This window comes from Excalfactoria chinensis, chromosome 20, assembly GCF_039878825.1.
Source record: "Excalfactoria chinensis isolate bCotChi1 chromosome 20, bCotChi1.hap2, whole genome shotgun sequence".
In the NCBI taxonomy this organism is placed as follows: Eukaryota; Metazoa; Chordata; class Aves; order Galliformes; family Phasianidae; genus Excalfactoria; species Excalfactoria chinensis.
Window position 1 is genome coordinate 3,710,174 of NC_092844.1, and position 25,030 is coordinate 3,735,203.

General features: G+C 51.6%; 2 protein-coding genes across 7 annotated transcripts in view; both read left to right on the forward strand.

Moving 5' to 3' along the window:
• Positions 1-4,786, forward strand: part of RERE (arginine-glutamic acid dipeptide repeats) — a 149,104-nt gene extending 144,318 nt beyond the window's left edge. For all 6 annotated transcript variants that reach the window (XM_072354142.1, XM_072354146.1, XM_072354145.1 and 3 more), the window contains 3 exons: positions 323-469; positions 727-907; positions 1,982-4,786. In XM_072354142.1, coding sequence (XP_072210243.1) covers positions 323-469; positions 727-907; positions 1,982-2,015 — 362 coding nt within the window. In that variant the 3' untranslated portion in view covers positions 2,016-4,786. The remainder of the gene's footprint in view (positions 1-322; positions 470-726; positions 908-1,981) is intronic.
• Positions 4,787-22,561: 17,775 nt separating this feature from the next.
• The window catches only part of SAMD11 (sterile alpha motif domain containing 11), a 73,407-nt gene continuing 70,938 nt past the window's right edge, over positions 22,562-25,030 (forward strand). The window contains exons 1-2 of the mRNA XM_072354020.1: positions 22,562-22,695; positions 23,555-23,641. The gene's annotated coding sequence lies outside the window, so the exon portion shown is untranslated. The remainder of the gene's footprint in view (positions 22,696-23,554; positions 23,642-25,030) is intronic.

The following is a 25,030-nucleotide window of genomic DNA, read 5'->3' on the forward strand; positions in this document are numbered from 1 at the left end:
ACATGGGGATGATGGAAGGAAAGCTTGGGGTGGTTTTGTTGCTTCATTTTCTGTCACTGGGTGGATTTCTTGTTCTTGTAGAAATTGAAAGCCTGGAGTTGTTGCTTGAACAATTAAGACTGTTTGGCAAGCAGATGTCACTTCAAACACTCCAAGATAGAAAAGTGGGTTTCAAATTGGATGGAGCTAAGCTCCCGGTAATTACACGCCAATTAGGCCAAATGCCGATCCAGCTCAAGTGGTAACAGGGCTTTTGATCTCCCAGCAGTGAGTGATGCTTCCCCAAGCAGTTGATTGCTTTCTTTCTTTCCTTCTTCTAAAGGTTCAGCAGGACCTGTTCACCCGCTGGTGGATCCATTAGCAGCTGGACCCCATTTGGCGCGTTTCCCCTACCCACCTGGGACCATCCCCAACCCATTGCTAGGACAGCCACCTCACGAGCATGAAATGCTCCGACATCCAGTCTTTGGTGAGAGCATTTTATGGGCCTTGTTGGAGGTTGCCCTTTGATCTGAGCTGCCAGCTTTTCTTCTGGGTGGGAGCGTTTCCTGGGAGGTGTGGCAGTGGGGTTGAGCTGTAACCCAAAGTTGGTTTTTATTTGCCTTGCTTTGTTTGCTGTCTCCGTTTTAAGAGAGGTTAAAAAAGAAAAATAAAAGGCTTTATGAGGCATCTCTCTGCAAGACCTCGTAGCAAAAGAGTGTACAAGTGCACACCTCTGTGTTGTAGGTACCCCTTACCCTCGGGATCTGCCTGGTGCCATTCCACCTCCGATGTCCGCAGCCCACCAGCTGCAGGCCATGCACGCCCAGTCAGCAGAGCTGCAGAGACTGGCAATGGAGCAGCAGTGGTTGCACGGGCATCCTCACATGCATGGTGGTCATCTACCAAGTCAGGAAGATTATTACAGGTGAGAGGTGCCACGGGGGCTTGTGGAGACTCCAAGGTTCCTTCTTGCTCTGTGTTCCGTCTGGTTTTTCTTGCGAATGAATGCCTTTCTTGTGGGCTGAGATATTGGCCTGATGCACTTAGAGAGGTTGGTGAAGCTGCCCTTAAACCTAATTAGGGCCTTTAGACCTAATTAGGGCACCGATGATAGGGCAGATTGAAAGCTGGGCCCGCATTGTTGGCATGAGGCTTGAATGAATTGGGTCATGCATTGCAGGGTTACCTCCATCTGGGCTTTTTAGTGTGATTCTTGCTCTGATTGCTGCTTCTGCATTGCCTCGTCTTCCTTGAGAGCAGTGGAGGAGGAAAGTGGGTGAGAGCTTATGAATGAGAAGCAATAAGGAGTACCATAAATCATTGAACCTCAAGAAAAGACTAAAGGGAAAGGGAGGCTGAGTGTGTGAGTAATGTCAATCCTGAACTGACTGCTGAGAATGCCCAGGTGAACTTGGCCAGCCCTTTCTCCTCACAGTGCTGTAGACTGTTGGTAGTGGAGTGGTTCTCTTCTGAGCCTGCCTTGTCTCACAGCCCCTTATTTCCTCTTGGCCAATGGCCACTGAATGCTATGTCAGCTAAGAAGCAGCAGCCTTCAGCACCTAGCAAAGGTCATCGCATGTGTGTGCGGGTAGCAAGGATGTGCAGGAAGCAGCATATTAAATACCTGCCTTGCACTGCTTCACTCTGATGTTTCTGGACTCGCTCCTGCTATCCAAAACCACCCGCTGGCCTTAAGGGCAGCCGGTCTGCCTGGAGCTGAGTGACATTTCACTTGCAACTGCAGATCAAGCTGAAGCTTGATGAGCTGGCACGAGTGATCTCACACACTTGTAAGGAGCGAAAGGTCATCGCTTCCTCCTGCAGCACACAGTGTTATCACCACCATTACAGCGGTTCTCATTGAGTGCTGAGAGCTCAGAAGCTCATCTCTGCAGCCCTCTGTTCCCTTCAGGGCGCCCAGGTGAGGTTGGCAGGAAGGCAGGCTGGCACTGAATCACACCTCCTTGTTTTGTTAAAATGAGTTTTCTTTCTCTTTCAGTCGGCTGAAGAAAGAAGGCGACAAGCAGTTGTAATAAATTATTTATTTGTAACGCTGGCTATGGAAACCCCAGTCCTTGGGAAGGAGTGGAACATTTTTACGTACAATAAGAGCTACAAAAGGAAAAGAATATCTTATAAAGATTTCTTTATATATTTAAAGAACAGAAACAACCACCCGACAAGTAGAGACTTATCAGCATAGCGTTCATTTGTAGAGAAGATTTCTCAAGACTGGTGTGGGTCTCCCTGCATGACAACGTATTCAAGAAGCCTATTGAAAATACAGGACTGTGTGGGATATTCAGAGAACTTCCTGCAACCTCGGGTTTTTGGTTCTTTTTTGCTTCTTCTTCTTCTTCTTCTTCCTAGTTTGTTTTGAGTAGGTGCTAGGATTGGGTTCACAACACGAGTCACTGTGCGCCAAGAGACACTGAGTGCGTCTGTAGCTCCTTCAGAAAACAAACAAGGATTGCAAGTAGGTGACATAACAAGCTCCGAATCCAAGTGCTATAATAATAATAATTAATAATAATAATAAATCTACTTTTATTTTAATACATTGTAGGAAAATCTTCATAATTTTCAAGAGAGCTCAAGTTCTGCAGCATGGCTTTTTAAGTCTGTAAATAACCTTTTTTTGGGGGGTAGAAAGGAAACAAAAGGAAACTCCGGAAACGTTTTCTGTTGATTTTCAGTAGCATCCCACGTTGTGAATTCCTACCTGGTATTGACAGAATACAGAGTTGATTTTTTAATAAAAATTAAAAAAAAAAAAAGAAAAAAAAAAGTTATATATATAGTTATCCCTTTAATTAAAGGGAACAGTGGGTATCAATAATTCCAAATGGGTAAAAGCTTGACGTTTGGCTTGTTATCAACAATGAGCATTAAAGGGAGATGCAGGGATAATGTTGCAAACGACTGTTTCTGTTCTTGGTTCTTGTTTCTTCTGTTGGTGTTCCATCTCTGTTCTGCAGCTGGTTTCTGTTGAGTTGGGTTTCTCAGCAGTGCAGGTGTCCCTTGGAGCTCCCCCTGCTTCAGGGGTTCATCTTCAGCATGGCCATCACACCCTTCTTTCCTTGTACCATATGGAACTTCAAGCTGACTACATTGGCTTTAGGCAACCCCTAACCGAGAGCTCAGAGAAATAACCTGTTCTCAAATCTCTATTTCCAAAGTGCTCCGTGGCTCAAAGTAGCACAGCCAGAACTTCAAACCCTGCGTATTTTAGGAGGTTTGCCCTCCCTGGCCTCTTGTGTTTGATGCATTTTTAAGGGAGGAAGGACTGGACAGCTCGGTGTCCTTAAAGCTGTTTTGCAAAGAGCCGTCTGCATTCGGACTGTTGGAATTACTGTTTTTTTTATAAGCAAAAACTTTTTAACTGCCACAAATGTTCTGTATCTCAGGAACTTACAGCTTTGGGCTTCAAATAATACACGGACAGTAATATTTACTGCCTCCAACACCACAGGTCCGTGCAGAGCTTCTGTTGGCTGGTTCCCTCATGGGCAATGAGAGGAGAGGAGCACACAGGAGGCCAGGGAGTGTTATCTTAGAGACAGCTCTGCTTGCTACCTGGGCAGAAAGGTTTTATGTCTTCTTGCTGTTTGGCCATAGGTTTGGTTGGTTTGGTTTTTGCCTTGTTCTCTTTAGTTCTCTTTTGCCAGGGCAGAGGAGGGTGGTGCAGCCAATGGACATCTGAATCTGCTGGCCATCTGCTTCCCCCATTTCCTCTCTCTCTTTCTCTTTGCTGCCGTAGACTGTTATAAATGCGATGGTTGTGTCATAGGACTGTACTGAGCCACATGTGCTAAAGTTGTGGTTAACAACACGTTGTGATGGAAGGTGCGTGCAGTGCTTCATCCACCACGCGGGCCTCAGACCGACATGCAGCAGTGCCCAAAGGACGTCGCTGTGCGACCCACTGACATATTCAGACCTCACATCAGGGTGTTTTTAGGCCCACTTTGAGCAAGAACAGAAAGAGGAGAGAGGAGGGTGGTGTCTGTTGCTGACCCTTTGTGTGCTCTGTTGCAGATTTTGCAATGCTAATACTGCAGTAGCATTTAATCAGTGCAGGAGCTCGGAAGATGTTAGCAGGAGCTCGGAAGATGTTAGCAGGAGCAGCCAGTGTTGGCACGTGGAGGCTGTGAGGTCAGTGTGGCACCCAGCACGGCGGGCTTCCTTTGGGCACAGCTTCAAAGCAAACAGCTCCTTTCTTCCCACAAACATCTGTACCCTTTGCTTTGAACTTCCTCTTAGAGGAACCCCAACGTTTTATGGGGTTTATTTTATTCCCATCATTGAGCAAAACAGAACGAAGCACTGAAACTTCCCATTTGAGAACCTGTGCTTAACTACAGCTTTACCCGCAGCGGCTTTTGAAGCCATCCTGCTGTTGGCTGCTCTGTTCAAACAACAAAACCCTTCTGGTTTGCTATCAGAAATCTCTCTCTTTTTTGGCTTTATTTTTGGAAAGGTTGTTTGTTTTGTTTTTCTTTTCCCTTTAAGTTTTCAGTTTCCTTTGTTGCTTTTGGTGTTTGATGAGAAGTCTCTCTTGTTGTGTGTCGTCATGGTTGAGCTCGTTTCACCGCACCGTTAATAACAGCAGAGTGTACATTCTGACTGCTACATTTCTATATATCTTGAAGCTTAATGTATATAATGAGTAGTTTGCCATGGGATAACACAGTGTAAACAGAGTAGAAACCCAGAAATCGTGACTTCTGTGTTCTCTCCATTTGAGTATTTTGTAATTTTTTTGAAATACTTGTGGACATAAATAAAACCGAGCTACACTACAGCAGCCAGCTTCTGCCTGCAAGCAAAGTGTGTCTGTTGATTGCAATGGGTGAGGAGAAGCCTCTTTCCACCCACCTGTGTTTCAAAGCTCATCCCACCTCCTGCTTAGCTTTGCTTTTGCCTCCTTGGATCCCATCTTGTTTCCAACACGAGGAGCAGGGATGCTGGGGCTGCTGTGACCTCGGGGAGCTTTCTGCCTGCAGTGGGGCTGCATTGTAGGCACGGGGAGGGTAAAGCAAAGGGTTGTGGAAGATGCTTTCAGTGCATCAAGTGGGGATGAGCAGAAAAACGGGATGGTTCCCCGAGTTCTGCTCTCAGCTGCCATCACCTCCCGTTCATTTAGCATGGGAAACAAAGGTGCCGCTCACCAGCGCCACCTGGCGGTACGGGCTGGAACTACCAGACGCTGTGCGCTCACCAGCGCCACCTCGCGGTTAAGGTGGGAATCGGCGCGACTAAGCGCTCACCAGCGCCACCTGGCGGCCGCGCTGCGGAGGGCCTGGAATGTTCTAGAGGCAGCGGGCGGGCCGGAACCGAGCCGTGCCGCCATGCGGACCGCCCGGCTGAGGGGAAAGTGCGGCGTGCGGCTTCTTTCCATGGGTACGGCTGCACTGCCGGCTTGCAGAGGGGAATCTACACCGCCAGGAAGCCTGGCGGCGACCCTCAGGCAACCGAAGACCCCGCGGTGCTGCGATGGACCCCCACGGCCCGGATCCTGCAGCGCCAACAGGTGAGCCGGGTGTCCTGTGTGGAAATGGGGGGGGTCTAAATGCACAGCCAGCTTTGCTCTGTGGCTCCCCATCAAGAAATGGTGTTTTATGTGTCAGGATGTTGTTCTCCACCTGATGGCAGCAGATGCTCAGGAAAGGATTGAAGCCTTGTCCAGCTCTACGGGCTGTTTGCAGAAGGAGCCGTGGGTCTGACTGCTGTAATTCGCTGTTTAATTCGCTGTTTTGCAGTATCCCTTAATTAGCTGTGGCAAACTTGGGGGTTGGAGTGGAGCTTTGTCTGTGCTGTGTTTTGTCAGTGCTGCATTGAGCAGCCATGGGTGATGCACCAGCAGCTGTGGTGTCTGTGTGTATGTATATATATATGTGTGTGCTGAATGGGTGCACGGTGCCGTTTGTGCATGCAGAATCTCCCAGCAGAACATTGGGTTGCTTGCAGGCACTGCTCGGCTTGCAAGCACTGCTCTGCTGGTGGCATGAAATGGGACAGCAGTTCAGTATTACCACTGGCTGAGCACGGGATAATGAGGGCACAGACAGCCGTGGCTGGGCTCATTAGCCATTCTGCTGCCCAATTAATTGCTCATTAATGAGCTCGGACCTGCTGAGGCAGCTGGGCTTCCCTAGAAGGCTCTGCCTGGAGTCGCAGCAGAGAGCGGGTAGAACAGAGGCACGGTTTGAAGCCAAGGCAATGGAGAAGCTGCTGTTAGGAAGGGCTGTGCTGCTCTGCCCTGCTCCCCGGGGACAGCACTTCGATCCTGCTTCGATCCCTGGCACTTCCACTGCCCGAAAGGCACGGCAATTAGCCCGGCATCCTGCAGCCCCGCAGCTAATGACATGGACAGGGAGTGGGGCAGAGACTGAGGAGCTTTAGGGTGGAAGGTTGTTCTGTCCCAGCCCCCTTCTCCCATCTAACCAGGGAAGCCCCACACGCTGGGGAGCAGCCCGGCTTGTTTTCTCAGCTAATAGAAAGCACATGAGGAGCACAGCAGGCACGGCGACAGCTGCTGGGAATGATTCACTTGGGACACAAACAGGAACTGATCCCTGGGCAGGGCCTGGACACTGCTTGGGGGGGGGTCTGCCAGCTCCACAGCCCCCAGCCTGACTCACTTCCTTGGCATTGCTCAGTGTAGGAGGTGCTTTGGGGTGCAGTACCTTGCAGGCCTCTTTCCTCCCCCCCCCTTCCCCTCATTCATACCCCTCGTTGGCCCCTGTTAATGTTCTGCTGATGTCTGTAGTCCTTGAGTGGTGAAGGCTGCCCGTCAGATGGCTTGCATTGGGTTTTACCTTCTTCTTACAGCTTGTCTAACAGATTTAGTGCTTGTTTCAAAGCCTGATGTGCTGTGAAGGAGCTCAGTCTCAAAAGGGCAAGGCTGGAACGTCTCACAGCATTGCTGGCTTGCTATGAAAGTCAAACTCATTTTCCCATCCTGAGGGCCCAAACTCCCAGGGTTGGCTTGGTGGGAGCTGCCTGGACCTGGTGCAACCAGGACCCCAACCCTAACCCAACTGCCTGCCAGCAGGAGGGAGCAGGCAGGGAAGGAGCTGAGCAGGGGCTGCAGCAGACACGTGGGTGGACCCCTTGATCCAGGCATTGCTTTTTAAAGCAGAACGGTCCTGTTTTGGGAAGCCTGGCTGTGCATGCAGCAAATCCAGGCACCTGCTCCATCTCAGGCTGCGGAGCCGTGCGTCAACCAGAGGAATTCCAACACAAAACCCAGCTGGCGCCGACCCGGCCTGGGGTTGAGCTCTGAAATCAGAGCTGGCACTGCCTGCTCCAGCAGCCTGTGCTGTCCTGGCTGGGCAAAGAGCTCTGTGCCCCACAGTCTGCTCCCCCAGCTCTGCCCTTTTGCACTGACGCTGCCCTCGGAGTCGGGCCTGGCAGGTGGGATGCTGTGACCGAGGCAGGCGCAATATGGCACGGTTGAAAAGAGTTCACATCATCCCTCCTTCCACAAACCCCTCACATTCCTTCTGCGGCTGCTGGGCTGCCTGGATACCACACTCAGCTGTCACGGGGTAATAGCCATCGAGTCTTAAAAACTAACCCCAAAAAGAATCGGGGGAAGGAGGGATAGCATTCAAAATATGGAACACCTCGTAAAGCTGGGGAGGTAGGAAGTGAGGAGAGCAGCACAGCCAGGGCTTGTTCTCGCAGGAGGAGTGGTGTGCGGTGCATAAAGCCCAGGGAACCAGCTCGGGGTGCAGACTAATGAGCTTTTTAATTAGCTGCAATTGCAGGCGAGGTTGAAAACCCAAATAAATAAGTAAACGAAAGATTTTAAAGGCTGAACGCAATCAATGAGGGGTCAGCATTTAAGATATTAAGACGATGAGGCAGTCAGCTTTACGGCTTGCAGCGCTGGGGTTTGCAGCGCTGGGGTTTGCAGCGCTGGGGTTTGCAGCGCTGGGGTTTGCAGCGCTGGGGTTTGCAGCGCTGGGGTTTGCAGCGCTGGGGTTTGCAGCGCTGGGGTTGGGCTGCCCTTGTAGGAAGCAGGAGGTTCTGTTCTTTGGGCCCCCTCGTGCCTTTGCAAGGAGGCAGAGCAAGAGCAGAAGCTGCTCTTCATTATGCTGATGCCCCTGGCTGCCCTCAGGAAGGGGGAATGCTAAGCAGCCTCAGACCCCTCATCATGGGGAGCTTGAGGAGCTGGAAGCAGCGCTGGCAGTCATCGTGTCTGAGTGTGTTTGGAGCAGAAGGGAAAGCATTTGTATGTGTGATGTACTGCTGGAGTTTGCACCCAGGCTTTGGAAGTAACAAAAGGGGCCACGTGTGAAGCTCTGATAGCGACTCACTGCAGTAATACACAAATTCAGAGCTGCTGGAGTTTGGCTGTGTGCTGTAGAGGCCAATGGTTTGTTCAGATGGTGATTTACTGAGACTTGTGTAAAGGAGAAGGGGGAGAGGAGTCGGGGGGTTGAGGGGCAGGGAAGGTTCCAGCCCCCAGTGGCCTTGAAAGCGATCTGCCAGTGCCTGCTGGCTCCGTGCTGATGGATTTGCTGTCACCTCTCCCTGGCATGAGGTGACAGATTTCTGTGTCGGGTGAAGCCAGAACCAATAGCCATCCATCACCGTGAGGACGGGCAGGAGCAGCGGGGAGGCACAACCAGGCAGCTGTGGGCCCTGGTGAGGGGCTTCCCTGCCCTCCTTCCTTGTCAGCATCATCATGGAAACCAGTCCCGCACTGCATCCAGAGCGTGGGTATAGCAGGGATGGAGGGCACAGGGAGAGAGCTCCTTGGGCTGCTCCTCTTGGGGTTTTTAGTACTGCACTGCGTTATCCAGCAATGGGGGGAAGGCTCCCAGGGCTGTCGGCCTGTGCTAGCAGGTGGAAGGGCAGGTTGGCTGTGCTGCAGCTGGCCGGGCTCTGCCCATAGCCTTGCCAGCTCTGCCTGCCTCTGTGCATGAGCAGCACGGAGCTGGAGCTCTGTGGGGCATCCTGCTGCTCCTTATGTCTGCATGAAGTTCCAAGATTGGAGCTGCCTGTCCACATGCCATTCCAGAGCTAAACCCGAGGTAAAGGCAGTGCTGTATCCATCCAGACCTTTGGTGCTGGGCAGAAAAATGCTTTTTCTATCCATGCAGGTGGGCTGGAGGAGCTGCCTTGTTGCTCTTTTCTCCAGCGTGGTGCAGGTGTTGCCTGAGCTCAGGTGGGTGCAGTGCTGGGCAGGACCTGGTGCTGCCTTACCGCCTTGGAATGGCTCTGTTCTCTCCCTGGGCTCTCTGTACAGTTGCCAGTGTCGGGTTGTGACTCTGTATGAGGTGTTCATTTCTGAGTTGCTCCTACAGAGAGCTAAGAGATTGGGGGAGAAAAAAGAAAAGCCTTAGCTGTTTGCTGCCAAGCAAAGAACACAAGAGCGTGCCTTTCAGCTGAATTAGCATGCATTGAGCTCGGGCTGCCGTTGCTGCTCCCAGGCCTCAGACTTTGCATCTGTTTTTTCATTTACAACAGGCTGATGTGCTTTGACACTGCACCCCTCTGGGAAGCTGTCGGCAGGCAGTGTCAATATTTCCTTCCCAACCCCCCCCAGCTACAGCCCACCTCCCTCCAATGTGTTGCTGTACAATATGCTTTACAGAATTCAATGACAGAGCACGCAGGCTGGAAGCCTCCACCTGAAGAAGGTGCTCCCAAATCCCACCTGTGCACAGCCTGCAGCCCTGGAGTCTGTTCTTGTGGTTGTCCATCCTTTTCCATCTCCTCCTTAGGAGGGAGGATGCACCTGGAGGCTGTGATAGCACTCAGCAAGGCCCGGATGGGTTGGAGAGTGGGGCAGGGAGGAAGCTGATGGGGTTTAACAAGAGCAAGGGTAAAGTTGTGCACCTGGGGGGCAATAACTACATGCAACAGTGCAGGTTGGGGGCTGGAGGGAAGAGAAGGACCTGGGGGGTCCTTGCCTTTGGAGTGAGAAGGATACAGGGCTTGGACATACAGGAGTGAAGGCTGCATGAGAAGTGCACCCAGGGGAGCCACGTGGCTGCATGGCAGGCAGCAGCAGTGCTGGTGGAGGTGTGTTTTCCCCAGGCTGTGGCATTGCTGTTGGGGAAGTGAAAGTCACACTGCTGCTGCCTTTCCAGCTGGATGGTTCTGTCCATGGAGAGACAATGAGGAAGGATACAAATCCATCCTGACTCACACCAGTACCTGGCATGCACTGTTAGCATCACCTCTGGGATGCTCCTCTCCAGCCCTGGCCCAGCACCTGCTTGATTCCTCAGAGCCCTTTTTGCTCAGCTCCTGTCGCCCCGTGCTGTCAGCTCACTGATACGCAGCTCCTGCTATTCTTGCTTTTAGTTTGGGTAGGTAAGCAAGAGTCAAATTCACCACTTTGTAAAGGGCTGAGGTGAAGTTCTCGAGCTGATAGGGCTTAATGAGAGCTGTAAATAGTTCATTGTTCAGCACTGAATTGCATACCTTAAAGATGTCTTGCTGAATTAGCAGCATTGGGTTATCGATGTTGTGCTGTTCTGCCCTTAAGCAGGCCTTCAATAAGCCGGTCATAACTTCTCCCATGGAGATGCTGGTGTCTGCTGAGGCCATGTTCTGATTACCTCTGGAAAGGGCTTTTCAATAGGAGCCTCTCCCCTGTTCTCCACAGCAAAGAAGAGTAGGCATTCAGTTAATTTTCCTCCTACTTGAAGTGGACTAAAGGCTTATACGAGCCATACAGTGTGGGACTGTTGGATGGGCAGCTCTCAAGAAGCATGGGTTCATTTGGAGGCTTTTAGATGAACCTGCACTGTGGCATCACAGCTCTGTTCATATGCAGGAAGATGAAAGGTGAAGCTTCAGCACAGAGCTCATCCTCAGGCAGGGCAGAAAATAGAAGCACTGAGTTCTCTGGGCCTTTCCTCCGCCTGGAGATGCTCCATTGGCCAGAATGTCACTTCTCATTTTCTTTCTGCTGTTCTCTCGTCCGTTCTCATTAACCCTTTCTCCTGTGCAAAGCCCACAGCCTGCTCAGCTCTGCCTGCAGCCAGCACTGCTGTGGGATGCTCCTCCCTCCCTCGCTGAGCTGCAATCCCCAGCCCATAGATTTCCTGCTCTTTTCTAGGAGCAGTCTTCTCTGCTTCGATCTCTACAACCCAGCTGCTGTCTCCATTCTTTATGCATTGCAATATCAACACTGGCACTCAGCTCCAGGTCCCAGGGACTTCCAGCGTGCTCAGCTGCTCAGTTACCTTTCATTCCTCAGCCGTGCAGCCTCTGATGTGTGTCCATGAACGCAGCAAGGCTCTCAATGAGAGGGGAAGTATTTGGGTTCTGGTAATTGGGAATCCAAAGTGGCGCATCACCATCGCATGCTGCACTGCTTGTGTAACTCCTATGTGTGACTCTTTCCCAAGGTGGCCATGAGGGGCACTGCAGGGTAAGGAATGGGGACACCCACACTGCCCCAAGGAAGTTTGGCTTCAGAGGGTGCCATGGGGCACAGCAGTCCCTGCACCCATAAAATGGAGCAGCTCTCAGCTGGGTGAGAGCCATGTGTGTGGTTGGGCTTTGAGACATGGGCTGGGCTCCCCAGCTCTGGGTGGCAGAGCAGCACTGAATCTGCAGGCTCTGCTTGCTCAGGAGGGGGAGCTTGGGGGGGGGGAAGCAGAGCCATCACCTGCTGGAGGTCTCATCTATCACCTTGAATTGTGTCGCGGGCTAAAATTACTCATCCAAACCTAATGATAAATTAAATCAAACCCGGAGTAAAGAGGATTAATGGGCTGTGCGAACACATGCACACGTTTGGCAAAGAGGCCGTGACCCAGGGAGGTTTGAAATGCCTGCTGGAGTGGATGGAGCCAATCACAGGCTGGGCTGGGAACGGCTGCTGGGCATCTGCATCCCTGCACAGAGTGCAGCTTCCACCCACCCGTGGTGGAGATTGCTCCTGGAGGAATCTGAGCTCCGTAAGGGTTTATCCCTGGGGAGGATAAGGGCCCGGTGTAGGCAGGGTAAGCCTTGGAGGAGGAGAGCTTCTAGTAAATGAGTGCTTAAGCTGTAAACATATTTAATGAAGGCCAACAGCATCTGTGTTGTTCCTGCTGAAATAGCGGGCTGGGTAAGAGCAGAGACTTGCAGCATGAACTGAGTGGGAATGTTTGTCTGTTGCAGCCATCAGCTGCCAAAGCACAGGACGTGACAAGTCCCAGAGCTTCTGTTTGCCTGGGAGCTGGGGGGCTCAGGTCCCCTTCCTGCTGTGCTCACGGTGGGCACCAGCTCTGTGGGCTCATGCAAAGCTGGGCTGGGAAAGCAGTCCGTAGGATCCATGTGTGTGAGTAACCTGCATGAATGAGGAGCTGGGAGGCTCTGATTTTCTGTGCCTGCTAAGTAATGCAGGGCTGTATGGGCTGAGAGCACGTGGCGTTGCTCCTGCTGTGCACAGAGCAGGCACTGCTCGGTGCTGTCTGGGTACGAGGGCACCAAGGTGCTCCCTCCCACCCAGAGCACTCCATCACGTTGCCTTATCATCACCTGACAATGTTTTTCAACATCAACAGCCTCATAAAGCTTTTCCTAACCTACAGCAGATGCCGTCAGGGCTCTGGTTATATTCACTATGTGGGGGGGGGAGAAAGGAAGAAGAAAAACCAAGAGCCAACCTTCCCCCGGCCCACCACGCAGAGCTTCCATAACAACTGTGTGTGCGTGGGGGTGGTTCATCCCCAAAGCAAACAGGGTGTTTCGTTCCCTCTCTCTCGGGTTTGGCTAAAAAAAAGAAGCAAACAGACCGCAGAGAGGAAACGCGTCACGGTGCAAACCGTAACCAGATGGAGGGTGGGAGCGTGGGAGGGCAGAGGGGGGTTTCTGCGGCACAAGATGCGTGTCGGAGGGCTGGGAGTCCTCCCTGGGGGTGGGCTGGGGTAGGGGAAAGCCCGGCACTGAAACTGAGATGCTGGAGGCTGTGGGTGGAAAGTGAGCTGGGGCTGCACTCCCCGATGCTGGCAGTGCCCGCAGAGCATCTCACCCAGCTCCTTTCTTCTTCTGTTCTATTGCTGTGTGCTGTTGGTGCTGCTTTTGTCTCTTAAATTTCCCTCTGGTGGGGGGGTCAGAGCCCTGGAGACCCTGCATCCCTCAGCGTGGGGCTCTGAGCTGTCAGGAATGGGGTATGTTGGCCACAGAGCCAGCAGCACTGGCCGGAGCTCAGAGGTGTTGGGAGGGCCTTGTGGTGTGAGCAGGGAGGCTGGCAGCAGAAATACATGGAGATCATACAGTCAATCATTAGGGCTGGAGAAGACCTCCAGGAGCATCACGTCCAAAGCATCCCCACCACGTCCCCAAGTGCCACATCTGTGTGTTCCTTGAATGCCTCCAGGGATGGTGAGTGCTGCTTCCCCAGGCAGCCTGGCTGATGTCACACATCCATCCTCTGGTCTTCAGGAGGGCCGAGGGGTTCTTCCAGCCGGGCAGATCCCAGCTGTTTGGATCCCAGGAACAGTGACAGGCTGGTCCTGCCATCCAGGGCTGTGCACAAGGATTTGTACAAGGCTGCAGGTGGGGAAGAGTGAGTGAGAGCCGTTAATTAGCATGACTGAGTGAGCACATGCGGGAGGGTTTGTACAAAAGGTATGGCAGGGCTGATTGATAGGAACCTGGGGAAGAGAAGGGTGTCTGAACGACGTGTGGAATGAAAAGCAATGTGTGACAGCACACGAGAGGCTGCAGGGGAGAGGTTCGTGGGATGCGGTGTGTGGAAATAGAAGATGGAGAGTGGTGTAGTTGCGGAGTGGGGCAGCCAGCAGCAAGAGGTAAGGATGTCTGGGGGTGTGCTGTAGGGGAGGAAGGCCTCATGGAGGACCAGGGAGGGGAAGGGTGTATGCAGGGTTTGGGTGGGTTGGTGCTCAGAGGGTTTGGCTCACGCGCTGCATCGGCGATGCTGAGAGCTCTGCATGCTGTCCTGTCAGCACGGCTGATGTGGCTGCAGTCTGTGTGCTGCAGGGTGCCCCATGGGCAGGGTGAAGTTACGTGCTTTCCACCCACAAAGCGTGTCAGGAAAGGGCGGCTGCAGCAACCGTGGCAGGAGGGGGGCTTGGGTGAGCTGCATGGCCAGCCAGAATGGAAAGGGAAGGGTAGAGAGGAAACCAAACACGAGAATGAAAAGCTGTCTGCATGTTCCCCCGAGGAGAGGCAGGCACTAGCAGCTCCCCCAGTGACTCTCGGATGATTAGCACGCCTATGGAGCAGAGCTGCTGGCTCTAGGCATGAGAGAATAGTTCTCAGTACAATGAAATGCAGATTTTTCCCAGTGTTACCGTGCTAGCCTGTGCCTCCCTTCCCAGTCCTACCCCAGCAATGAGGCAGCTCCCACCCTGACTGTTGCAGTCTCTGCAGGCGTTGCTTTGATGGAGACAAGAGCCTGCCTTGCTCAGTGGCAGCTGCTGGGAGCTGAATGGCTCTGCTTGCTGGGAGCTGGGCACTCTGTCTGTTGTCTCTCTTCACCCTGCACGTGTTGCTTCATCTCTGAACTGACGGCCAGCACCATCTGCAGCACTCCCCAAATGCAGGGATGCTCTGGGGGGCTTTCCCTGCCCGGCTGGGGTCCTGCAGTCATTGACCTCAGTGATCTTTCGTGTCTTCACTGAAGAGATGGAATTTTCCTTCCCTGAGATGTTTGTTTTCATTAGGAAGTGTTCCTTGATAACCAGGTTAGATCTTCCCATCCTGAACGTCCCTGCGGGCAGGGTGTGGGCTGTTGGGTGAGCACTGCCCGGTGCAGCTGTTGGCTGCTACTGGAAAGCAGCAGAGTGGGGCTGGAGTTCTCCATTCAGCCTCCCCTCCCCCCCTCTGGGTGAGGGCTGGGACAGGGAGAGGGTGGGAGCTTCAGACGTGGTTCTCATGGAATCCTTTTCCATCCCTTTCCCGGCCCTCGGCATGAAAGCAGTCCCAGCACAACAGAGATGCAGATGGTGTCAGCCCTGGAGCCAACGCCTGTGTCAAGAGCCTTGGAAATGTGAGGCTGTACCACCAATGAAGTTCAAAAAGCCTTGTTGTCATTGCTGAGGAGGTTTCCCCACCCTTCTTTTCCTTCTTTTTTTTGTTGTTGCTGTGTTTTGGTTTTGGACTCGCCGATGCCTTTCTTGTTTTGTTTCTTTTTTTGTCTTGTTTCTCTTGTGTTTTGTTTTCTGCCTTCAGTCCTTGGGGGCCTAAAGAAAGGCTGATGGAAATCAGGCACCCCTACTTGAACAGCTTTTGCCCAGGGCTTGAGACATCCCATTCTGAGATCCCATCTGGAAGGGTATTTTCCAGGTGTATTGCTTCATCCATCCCCCCTTCCTACATCCCCCTCCCACCAGCATTACCACGCTCCAGTTTCAGTGTAAGCATTGATTAATGGATGCTGTGGGCCCCCAGCCAACACCTGACCTGCAGAGACAGAGCTGACATTCAGCTTTGATTCCCTCAGATGAAGTGAAAAGCTCAGGGCAGTGGGACTGGGATGCATCCCAAGCTGGGCAGTGTGTGGGGGCAAAGCCAGAGCACAGGTGGTCCTAAAGGCACAGTGAGCACGTGGGCTCTGTGGGCTGCCATCCAGCAGACCAGGCTGCCCAGAGCTACATCCAGCCTGGCCTTGAATGCATTTGTGCTGAAATCGAAGAGCAGGGTGGCTGTGCAGCAATGGAACACCCACAGCACCGATGCTGAGCTGAGACCTGGTGAAGCTGTGCTGAGATGCTGCTCGCCCTTCAGGAGCATTTTAGAATGTAAGTTGAAAACCACATGGCCCATATTTCCAGCCCTCTGCTTGGCCTGCGTGTGGATGAGAAGCGGCTTTGCTGGTGCAGACCACCCCTACGTGCTCTGCAGCAGTAACAGCACTGAACTTACTGCTCCCTGGTGTGTAACAAGCACCGCCTGCAGCAGCTCTGAGAACCTGAGCAGGCTCATTGCACTCAGGCCAGGTTGTAGAGTAAGGAAATCAGTCCTTGCAGTAGCACGATGAGTCCTGTCTGTGCATGGTGAGTTATCACACTCACTGCAGGCTGGGTCAGCCAGCAGCTCCATCGCTCTTCCTGCACCCTTGGCACGCAGTGTGCTGCAAGGCAGATCTGAAAGACAACCCACCAGGGTGCTCCCCTTCTACCGCTGCTTACCAGGCCCTGGTTGATCTCCAGCATCTCATTCACAGAAGTGCTTGCTCTTGAGAAGAAATGCCCGGTGGTTAAAGTGGTTCCAGTCAAATACCAGTGTGTAGGTAGCTGATTTCCATCACACAGAGAAGCATCGAGAACACGAACCCCTTGGGCTTGGTCTGCAGCAGAGAAATGCCTCTTGCTGACAGCAGGCGGGAGTGCTGTGCTTGGTGCTGGCCCGGCCTTGCTCTGTGCTGGTTCTGACCGTTGCCTGCTTAAAGGTTGCTGAATGTGGTTGAAACCGCGTGTGCTTGAACTGGTATTGAACCTGAGACAAAAAAATGATGTGTTTTTCCAGCATGGGATGGGGACAAGTGGCCATAAAGAGAGCTGATGTCACTGAGCTGGCAGCAGAGGCACTGCTGGTGCTGGGAGCTGAGCTCCAGGCTCTGGAGACAAGGCACGGCCTGGGTTAGAGCTCTGTCTGCAGAGATGGGGAAGGGAAAGCTCTTTGCTTTGAACTTACCTGGTCTAAGGTCTGAAGGCAGGCAGGTTTGTTCTATAAATGGACTTCCATCACTGCTCTGTCAGCTCAGGGAAAGTGAAATGCAACAGTGCTCTGTAGCTTGTTCCATGGGCTGCACACCCCAAGGAGCTTGCTGCTGGCTGCGGCAACTGCTGAATGCTTGGCTCTCCCTGCAGTTCGCATCCCTCCTTAATAAACATGTTTCAGCTCAAGCAGCACTTGAGCAGAATGACAGGTAAACCCCAGGGCCTTCGAACAGCATGGAAGAGTTTTGCTGGCTGCTTGCTCCTGCAGTGTGTGCACAAGGGCTTGTGGGCACTGTCAGTGGGCAGGTTGGTTTTCTTCTCTTAAATTCCCTCTGCTCTCTAGTGGAGGTGTTACAGCAGAGCCAGGTGTCCCCTGTACCATCATTTCCCATCATCCTTGAGAAGCTCATCACTGTTAGGAGGCTGAGTGAAAAGACCATGTGCTGCCTGACTGCCTGCCATGAGCATCTTAATGCATGAAACCTCGCTCTGTGGGCAGGCAGCCTAAGGTTTTCTATCTCCCAGGGTTCTTTCCCTTGCAGCCCTTCCCAGCATCCAGCGAGGGGAGCTGAGAGTCCAGCCCTTCCCCATCACTGCACCCAAGCTGTCCCTGTGTGAGGAAGGCCACGCACAGCAGAAGTTCTGTGCTGTTTTCTCCTACCACACCCCACAATAAGATGAAGGCTCCGTTGTATTTCAGAAACCTCCATCTCATGCAGAGATCTCCATACCCCCATTCGTGCACCAGGAGCTGCTTTGTCCCCTGGGTGCAGCCCTGCTCTGGAGCAGCATGTTCAGCAGCTCACAGCTGTGTTGGGAGCACGAAACCCCTCAGGCAGGATGCAGGTGGGGGGGGGAGGAAGCCTGACCTTCCTCTCCATGCTCTGCAGGGAGCTCCGGGTCTCCTGCTCGATGTAAGATTGCCTGTAGCAACGTTCTGCCATTCATTCCAACAGGAAGGAGGCTGAGTTATGTGTCTGGGAGCAACATGGGAAGAATCCATCCCTGCACATGGTGTTTATCTGTACTATGTTGTGCTCCCCTCCCCAGGTCTGTGCTGAGGACAGCATGGCATGCTGGGTCTGGCTCTGTGCGTGCTGCCAAAGCCATCTAGGTTGCTCCCTTGACACCAACAAGTGAGGCAGGTGCTGACAAATTCCTCTCTCAGTTATTAATTGCTTTGGCTTTGTTACGGGGAAACAGTTTTGCACCTCTCCCCAGGCCCAGAGCTACAGGGGGTGGGGGAACAAGGGGCCGCCCTAAGCACACGTGCAGTAAGTGCTGCTAAATCCCTGTTAGAAAAGAAGGCAAAACCGAAGTTAAAAATAAACCCCATCTGATCTGCAGCACTCCTGTCTTCCCTCGTTGAGTGGTTCCAGCTCCAGCTTGGCAAGGAAGGACTGGCAGACAGGTATTTGCCTCTGATTGGCTTTTATGTTCATTTTAATTGCTGCTCGTTCCAACTGTTCCTTATGTTTATATATGTATATATACCTGTGCATGAATGTACACGTGTACACACACAAGCAGCCACTCAGGACCACCCGCCCCATGCAGGCAGTCAGGTCAATCACTGAGATCTTTGCACAAATGAGGTTGTAAATGACTTAACCTCTGTGGCATGCTCTGGGTCCTTCCTGGCAGCCTGAAGACAGCAGATCTCAGATTGCCCTGATTCCTTTGCTAGGGGAGGAGCCTGCTGGCATTCTGGACCACACAGACATCAGTGACACAGGGAGTGTGCCCAGGAAGATGACACTGCTGCTACACAGGCAACTGGAGCCCTGATATGCTTTAATGCAATTCTGAATGGCCTTGAATCTGCCTCTCGTGTTTCCCATTTAAATGTTCACTCAGCATCAGACTTGCAAAGCGTGCTGCCTGCATTTGGCCACACTGGGAGACCTGCACTGGGGGTACAATGTCAGCCATAAAGAATGTGAAATATTCCGAGTTATCCCAGCGTTGTACTTCACATCTTAGGCATCCACTCTCCCCTCCTTGCACTGACAGTGCTGAAGGAGCGACAGCTTTTTGTTTCTTCCCATCTTCTTAAGCTGAAGCATCCAAGCCGGGCTGTCTCCATTTAGCTCCGATTGGCCACAGCATAAAAGGTAGCCGTAGCTGTGAAGTCCCAGCAGGCAGTGACCTCGCTAAATGTTTTGCAGATCAGGGAACTGATGAGCAGAAGGACTGATGTGAAGTTGACACAAAGCTCAGGGGCAGAGGATGGAGCCCGCTCCCCCCGCCGGCAGGTAAGAGGTGTCAGGAAGGAGCACTGATTTCCCTGGGGCTTCACGCCTGGCAGATGCTGCCCATCATTGTCACTGTGGTGCAGCTCAGCCACGATGTCACCACACACAGAGAGCTCCTATGGCAGCTTGAAAGGAATGCCACTCATTCATTGGAAATCCCCTGGGTGCATTGCCCAGCGCTGGGGGGAAAAAACTTGGAGGCTTTGCACGTGTTGTTGTTCCTTCCCTACCTCAGTGCTTCAGTTTAAAACAACAACAACCCTTCCCCTGCCCAGGCCACTCAATTTAAAGTGTTTCTGTCTCCCAGCAAAGCAGAGCAATGCGGGATGCAGAAGCATGGCTGTCACTTTGCAAAGCCAGGCTGCATGGCAGTGGGTGCTGGGCAGTGCATGTGTGTGCATGGGGAGCTGGGTCGAGAGGGGACAGTGCTGCTGCTACATAAGGCTTTTTTATTCCCACTTCTTGCCAACGTAATCAAAATAACTCACTTACACCTAATAAAATAAAAACGCAGAATCCTAAAGCCTTCCTCCCCTCCAGCAGTTCGTCTGGATCCCATTCCTTGCAGCGGAGCTGAGAAAAAGCCACAGAGGGTTTTCATTATCATTATTTTTGTGTGTTAATTTTTCCATAATGAAAAAGAACTCAGCGAGGCAGAAGGTGCTGCACATGTCTGGCACAGACAGAAGGCAGCTCTTCCTATAGCTGCAGGCTTGGTGGGGAACCAAGCTTGGTGGGGTCAATATCTGTGTTATTCTTTTTTCCCCTCTCTCTTTGTGCTTAATGCAGTCCTTCCTTCCCCACAGATAGGTGGGGTTTATCACCTCCCTGCCTGCTCCGTGCACATGTGTGTATGCTATTCCAATCAGAGCCCATACGCCCTTCCCTTCTGTTTCCATGTAGGACTGCTTTCCATCACGGCTGTAACTCTGCATGGGAAGGAGTGACCAGAGGTGATGGCTGCAAAGGTGAAAGAGAAAGGTACTCTAATGTAAAAAACAATAAATTCCATGTGGGGTAGCAACAATCTCAGGTATTAATTCACTCTTCTCTATATGGTAGTGGTAACAGCGAAGGGGAATGCTCCTGTGGTCAATTAAAATGCAAAACAAATGACCTCAGATTGGCCATACCGAGCTGGGCGCGCTTCGTGGAGGCTCTGAGTAACAATGATTGTGAAATGATCAGCTGAGAGTGTGAGTTTGTCACAGACTGGGAGCTCACAGCAACGCGTTGACTTTGACAGCCTTTCCAGGGGAAGGCACAGCAAGAAACCACCTCAGCTGTGTCCATTTTAGGCCTCTCCTTCAACCAAGAGGCATGGCAGCATAGGGATGGGTGCAGCCATGGGGGCATGGAGGAGCATGGGGACCATTGGCAGAGCCCACAGCGAGGCTGCCAGCACCAGGAAGATGGGCAGTGGGCTGGTGCAAGGTAAGTAGGAAAACCACTGACCCAATGGCCACAACAGTCTCTTTTTCAATCATTACAGCATATAACATCTGCGGGTGAAATGGAGTTAATCATCCAAACCTGTAATTGTCAGCTCATATCTGAGTCCGGAGTGCTGTCATGCTGTTGCAAGCAGTGGCCGGCCCTCAGGAAGGAGGCAGCAGAGAGTTTCTGTTAACACACCACCAGCAACACTTCCCATCTGTGGTATGGAGTGAGTGACTGTTTACTGCTGAAAAATAGCACTGTTGGTCCCCCATTCCTCTGGATTGCAAGGTCTGTGTGTTTAAAATGTCCAGACCTGCATAGGAGCAAAGACTCAGAAAGATAGAATTCTAAGAGAAATCCTTTTACAGTGCACATGTGTGGCTTGCAGCAGTGCTGGGAACCTTCCCATATAAAAAATGAGCTCCCAGTTCTTCCCCATCCTCCCCCTTCCCTGGGCTCTGTCCCTTTTTCTTGCCTGGCTCCAGCCCAGCTTCTGTCCCTGTGCCGTCCCGCAGAGCCCCAGGAGGTGCATGCAGTTGATGTCCCTGCTCAGGAGTGAGGAAGCTGAAGCCTGCCCTAGGAAATGTGTGCTGGATTAACACCTGGATGGTTTGTTCTGCTCACAGACACGCTGATTTCTCAGCCAACATCCAAACAGAGCCCTGAGTGATAGGGCTGCGTGGAGGATGCAGGTATTTCTGGTGCTGGTCCTACTCCATTAAGCTCAGCAGTAAATTTCTTTGGCAGAGGAATGAAATCTAACCAAATATTTTCTTTGGGCTTGGTTCTCTTTTCATTAGCTTTGTTTTATGCAGAAGTGATGTAAGCAAGAGAAGATACATATATATATATCTGCATATATATATATATATATAGTCCAATTCTTTTAGAATTAACATCATTCTTGCTGTCAGATTATTCAGCTAAACTGCTGATTTCCGGGCCACAGCCTGAGATACCTCCAGTGGATGTCATCAACTCTTCTTTTGGGTGTGATCTCTGTGCATTCTTTACAGCAGGAATAGGAGATAATGGGGTTGGAATGTCGTCTTGATTGTGCATTTGAGTTCTTTGTCAGGCAGGATAAAACTCCAGCTAATCCTGCCATAAATTGAGGTATTCCTAATCCTCCAGTATTCCCACTTTTGTTCAGGCATTAGGAATGTGGTCGGTCCTGTGCCAAAAAAAAGGAAAGAAAAAACTGGAGCCCATAAGCAGCTACATGAACAAGAATAATATTACAAGCTGCCCAGTATTGCTTAAGTTCAGATGGTTTCAATAACTCTGCCCTGTAACCTGCCTGGCTGTGCAGTCCTTGCGCAGGAGGGATCTGGGAGTGCACAACATCTCTGCTGTGCCCTCATGGCTGGTGGGGGCTTTGCAGGCTGCTGCAGGGAGACCACAGCCATGCAGCTCCCAGCCTTGCTTTTTTTATAAGCACCAAAATAGACAATGGGGGGAAAAAAAGGAATAGAAATAAACAAGTAGGCTGTTTTCAATTAGGAGCAGCCCTACTCAGCCTGCACCACAGGCGCTCGTGTTTGCTTAACAGTACAAGTAATTAATCCTCTGAGAAAGGATTCCTGGTCCAGCATAAGACAGCAGGGCCTCCTCCTCGCTCCCATGGGTCCGATTCTGGTGGGCTCTGCTCGCAGCCTGCTGGCATGTGCTGGGGATGAAGCCTGTACAGTCAGTGGGCAGTTCTGGATCAGGCTGTGGGACTTGGGTGTCACTTGGGTGTCACTAAGATAAGCTTATGGGGGCTGTGTGTGAACTCATTCATCAAAATGACCAGCCTGACTGGCCTCGCTGCTGTGGTTTATGGGTGCAAGCTGTACTGAGAGCCTATGAAGTTGGGCTTTCTTGACTGTATTCCCAGCTTCTCCAGCTGTTCCACATGGGCCTCTGTGCACCTGAAGCATGGGGACAGCATCCCTACCTGCCCAACAGGAGCGAGTGTTCAGCTGAGAAGTGTCTGTGCTGTGAGATGCACACATGAAGGATGTAGCCGTGAGCAGTTCTTCCTGCCCTCATCAGGCCCTGCTGACGGAAGGGAGAAGCATCCCTCTGCTGCCTTGCTTTGAACAGGGCACAGTGTGAGGCGCAGACACAAATGCAAACGGTTCAGCTTGCTTCTTTTTTCCCCTGCAGAGAACCTGGCCCTGATCCTGGTGCAGAAGAGCAATCCTACTGCTGTCAGAGGAGCTGCACTGACATCAATCTGCTGTAAGCAGGAGCATCACAGAGCCCTGCGTTGGACGTTTTCCACCTTCCAGAGTGAACGGGTGGACTCCTATCAAGCAGACAAGCCTCAGTGTGCACAGTTCTCCTCCTTAGATGGATGTCACTATCCACAGCAGGCAGCTTTGCTGGTAATTATCATGATTTCTGATAATTATTATTGATGATGGTAATAGATCGTCACGGAATTTGTGCTGTGGCATTCTGGATTGTTGCAAACTTCCTGCAGAACAAACAGACCTTCTCACATGAGGGACTTTCCAGGTAGCAAAGGAGCACGTGATAAATACTGTCTGTATATCCAGCCAGATCAAGATGTGAGCACAGAAGGTCAAGCTTGCTATTCTGCTTTCATACCATTTCTCCAGACACTCCCGTGATAATAAATAATCATGATTACCTAATTAACTGTAAGGCATAATAGCAGCTTTCATCCCAGATCTTAACAACTCTTTGAAAGGCGGATTTTGCAAACGTGGGGCTGCAGCACAGGGGATGAACAGCTTGATTTTTATCAGCCAGCACTCAGCTTGCCAAAGGGGCACACAGGGGAGCGTGGAGCAGAAGGGGCTGAATTTGTGCTCATTGCAACACTGTCCAGCAGTGCCTCATTGAGGCTGGTTGTGCCCCACAGACTCCAGACATCCATCCTTCCCACACCGTGCTTTCAATGTGGTCTTCCAGGCGTATCTTTGAGACAGATAACACCTAGAAACTTAGATCTGGTGGTGGAGATTCGTTCCCTCCCAGCAGGTTGTTGTGTTCCCAGCTCACAGGGCAGCCTTGCACCTGGAAACTGCAAGAGCAGGAATGCTGTGAGCAAAGCACACACCGATGCTGCTCTCACACGCAGTCATGCAGGCAGCGTTGTGCAGAGCGCCTTGAAACATTTGCAAGATGAAATGTGTGCTGCTGGGCCCGTCTAGACTGTTCTGTTTTTGAAAAGCACATCTGCAAGCAGCTTATCTAAGACAAATGTGTTTGTTTTAGGTCTTTTTTTCCTCCCCCTCACCATTGCTGCCAAGAGAAGCGGAGGGCTGCGGTCAGTGGCACCACCGAGGGACACGTGGACTGACAGTAAGTCTGCTACAGCAAATATTGCAGTCGTTTCCAACAAAGGCAAAACAAATCTCGTGTCGTCAGTGGCACTGCAGGTCAGGCACGAAGCTGGGCCAGCCCCCACAGTCCGGGTAGGAAAAGAAACCCAAGCAGTGCAGAGAGATTGAAATGATGGCTGACCGACCAGCCAGGGGCTTCTAATCGCGTTATTGCATTCTGCACACAGTGAGTAGTGAAGCAAAAGCTCTCAATGAGGGAAAGAAAGGGAGAGAATTGCCAGAGGTCGACGAGGATGGGAGCAGAGGGAGAAGCTTCTCTCGTTGTCCATAAAGCTGGCGACTTCCTTGCTTGGGAAATAAAGACCCTCTGACCCCCCGGAGCCTTTTCCCTTCAGTTCAGACAATGTACAGATGTTCTGCCAGACTTTGCTGCACCCGTTTGGTACCTATAAAGCTTTTACATTCAATTCTATTAGGTTGGCTCTTTCCCAAAGACATTAAATTCACATAAGAAATAAAAGCATTTTTCAGTGCTGGAGCCATTCATACCTTAGGAAGTCGTAGAGTTTCATGAGTGCATGTCAGAGAGAGTAGACCATTCCCAGCAAGGTGTCCTTCAAGAGCCCTTTTCCTGTGGGAAAACCATTTGCTACCAAAATATCTGGGGCAAGAAAAGGGACAGTGATGGGATGAAGCAGCCCCTTCCATAGGGGCTGTGCAAATGCAGGCTGGAGGAGCACTTGTGGCTCTGTCAGAGGCTGGAAGAGCTGTGTGTGTTGGGTGTGATGTTCTTGAGGTGCAGCAGGCCCAGAAATGCTTCCCTCCATGCACGGGTAAGAAACTGTGATTAAAAAGGCACCTACAGAGAGGAGAATAAAAACAGCCAAGAAACTCCTTGAAGAAAGATATTTCTGTCCTAAGTTGCAAGGCTAGTCAAGCTCCCCTAAGAAACAGCAGTAACAGAATTTAGCTGTCGGAACCCAGAGACTCATTGTTCTGATTTAATAATTAATGTGGAGTTAATTGACGCTTTTACTGAACTGAAACAGGATAAAAGAGACCTGCCGGCCTGGATGCCATGCTGCTCTGAGAACAAGCTTGTTCTGTTCCCCTCTGCCCCCCTCCCCACTGCCTCTGCCCATTGCCTCCCTCCAGAGCAAGGAAACCAAGCTTCTCTGCTTCCCCCTCCTTAGGCCATTGCTTGGCAGCAGTTTGCCATGCAGGCACTGACTTGGGAAGTTCCTGAGCCACGCAGCAGTCACAGAGGATGCCTCCAAAAGGCAGCAGAGCAGACAGAGGGAAGAGACAGGGAGAAGCTGGCTCCGTGTTGTCTTCAAGAAAGTAAATAACAGTCTGAGTTTATGGCTTGAAACGCGGTGCTTTAGAAATTAAGAGTCGTGCAGAATGT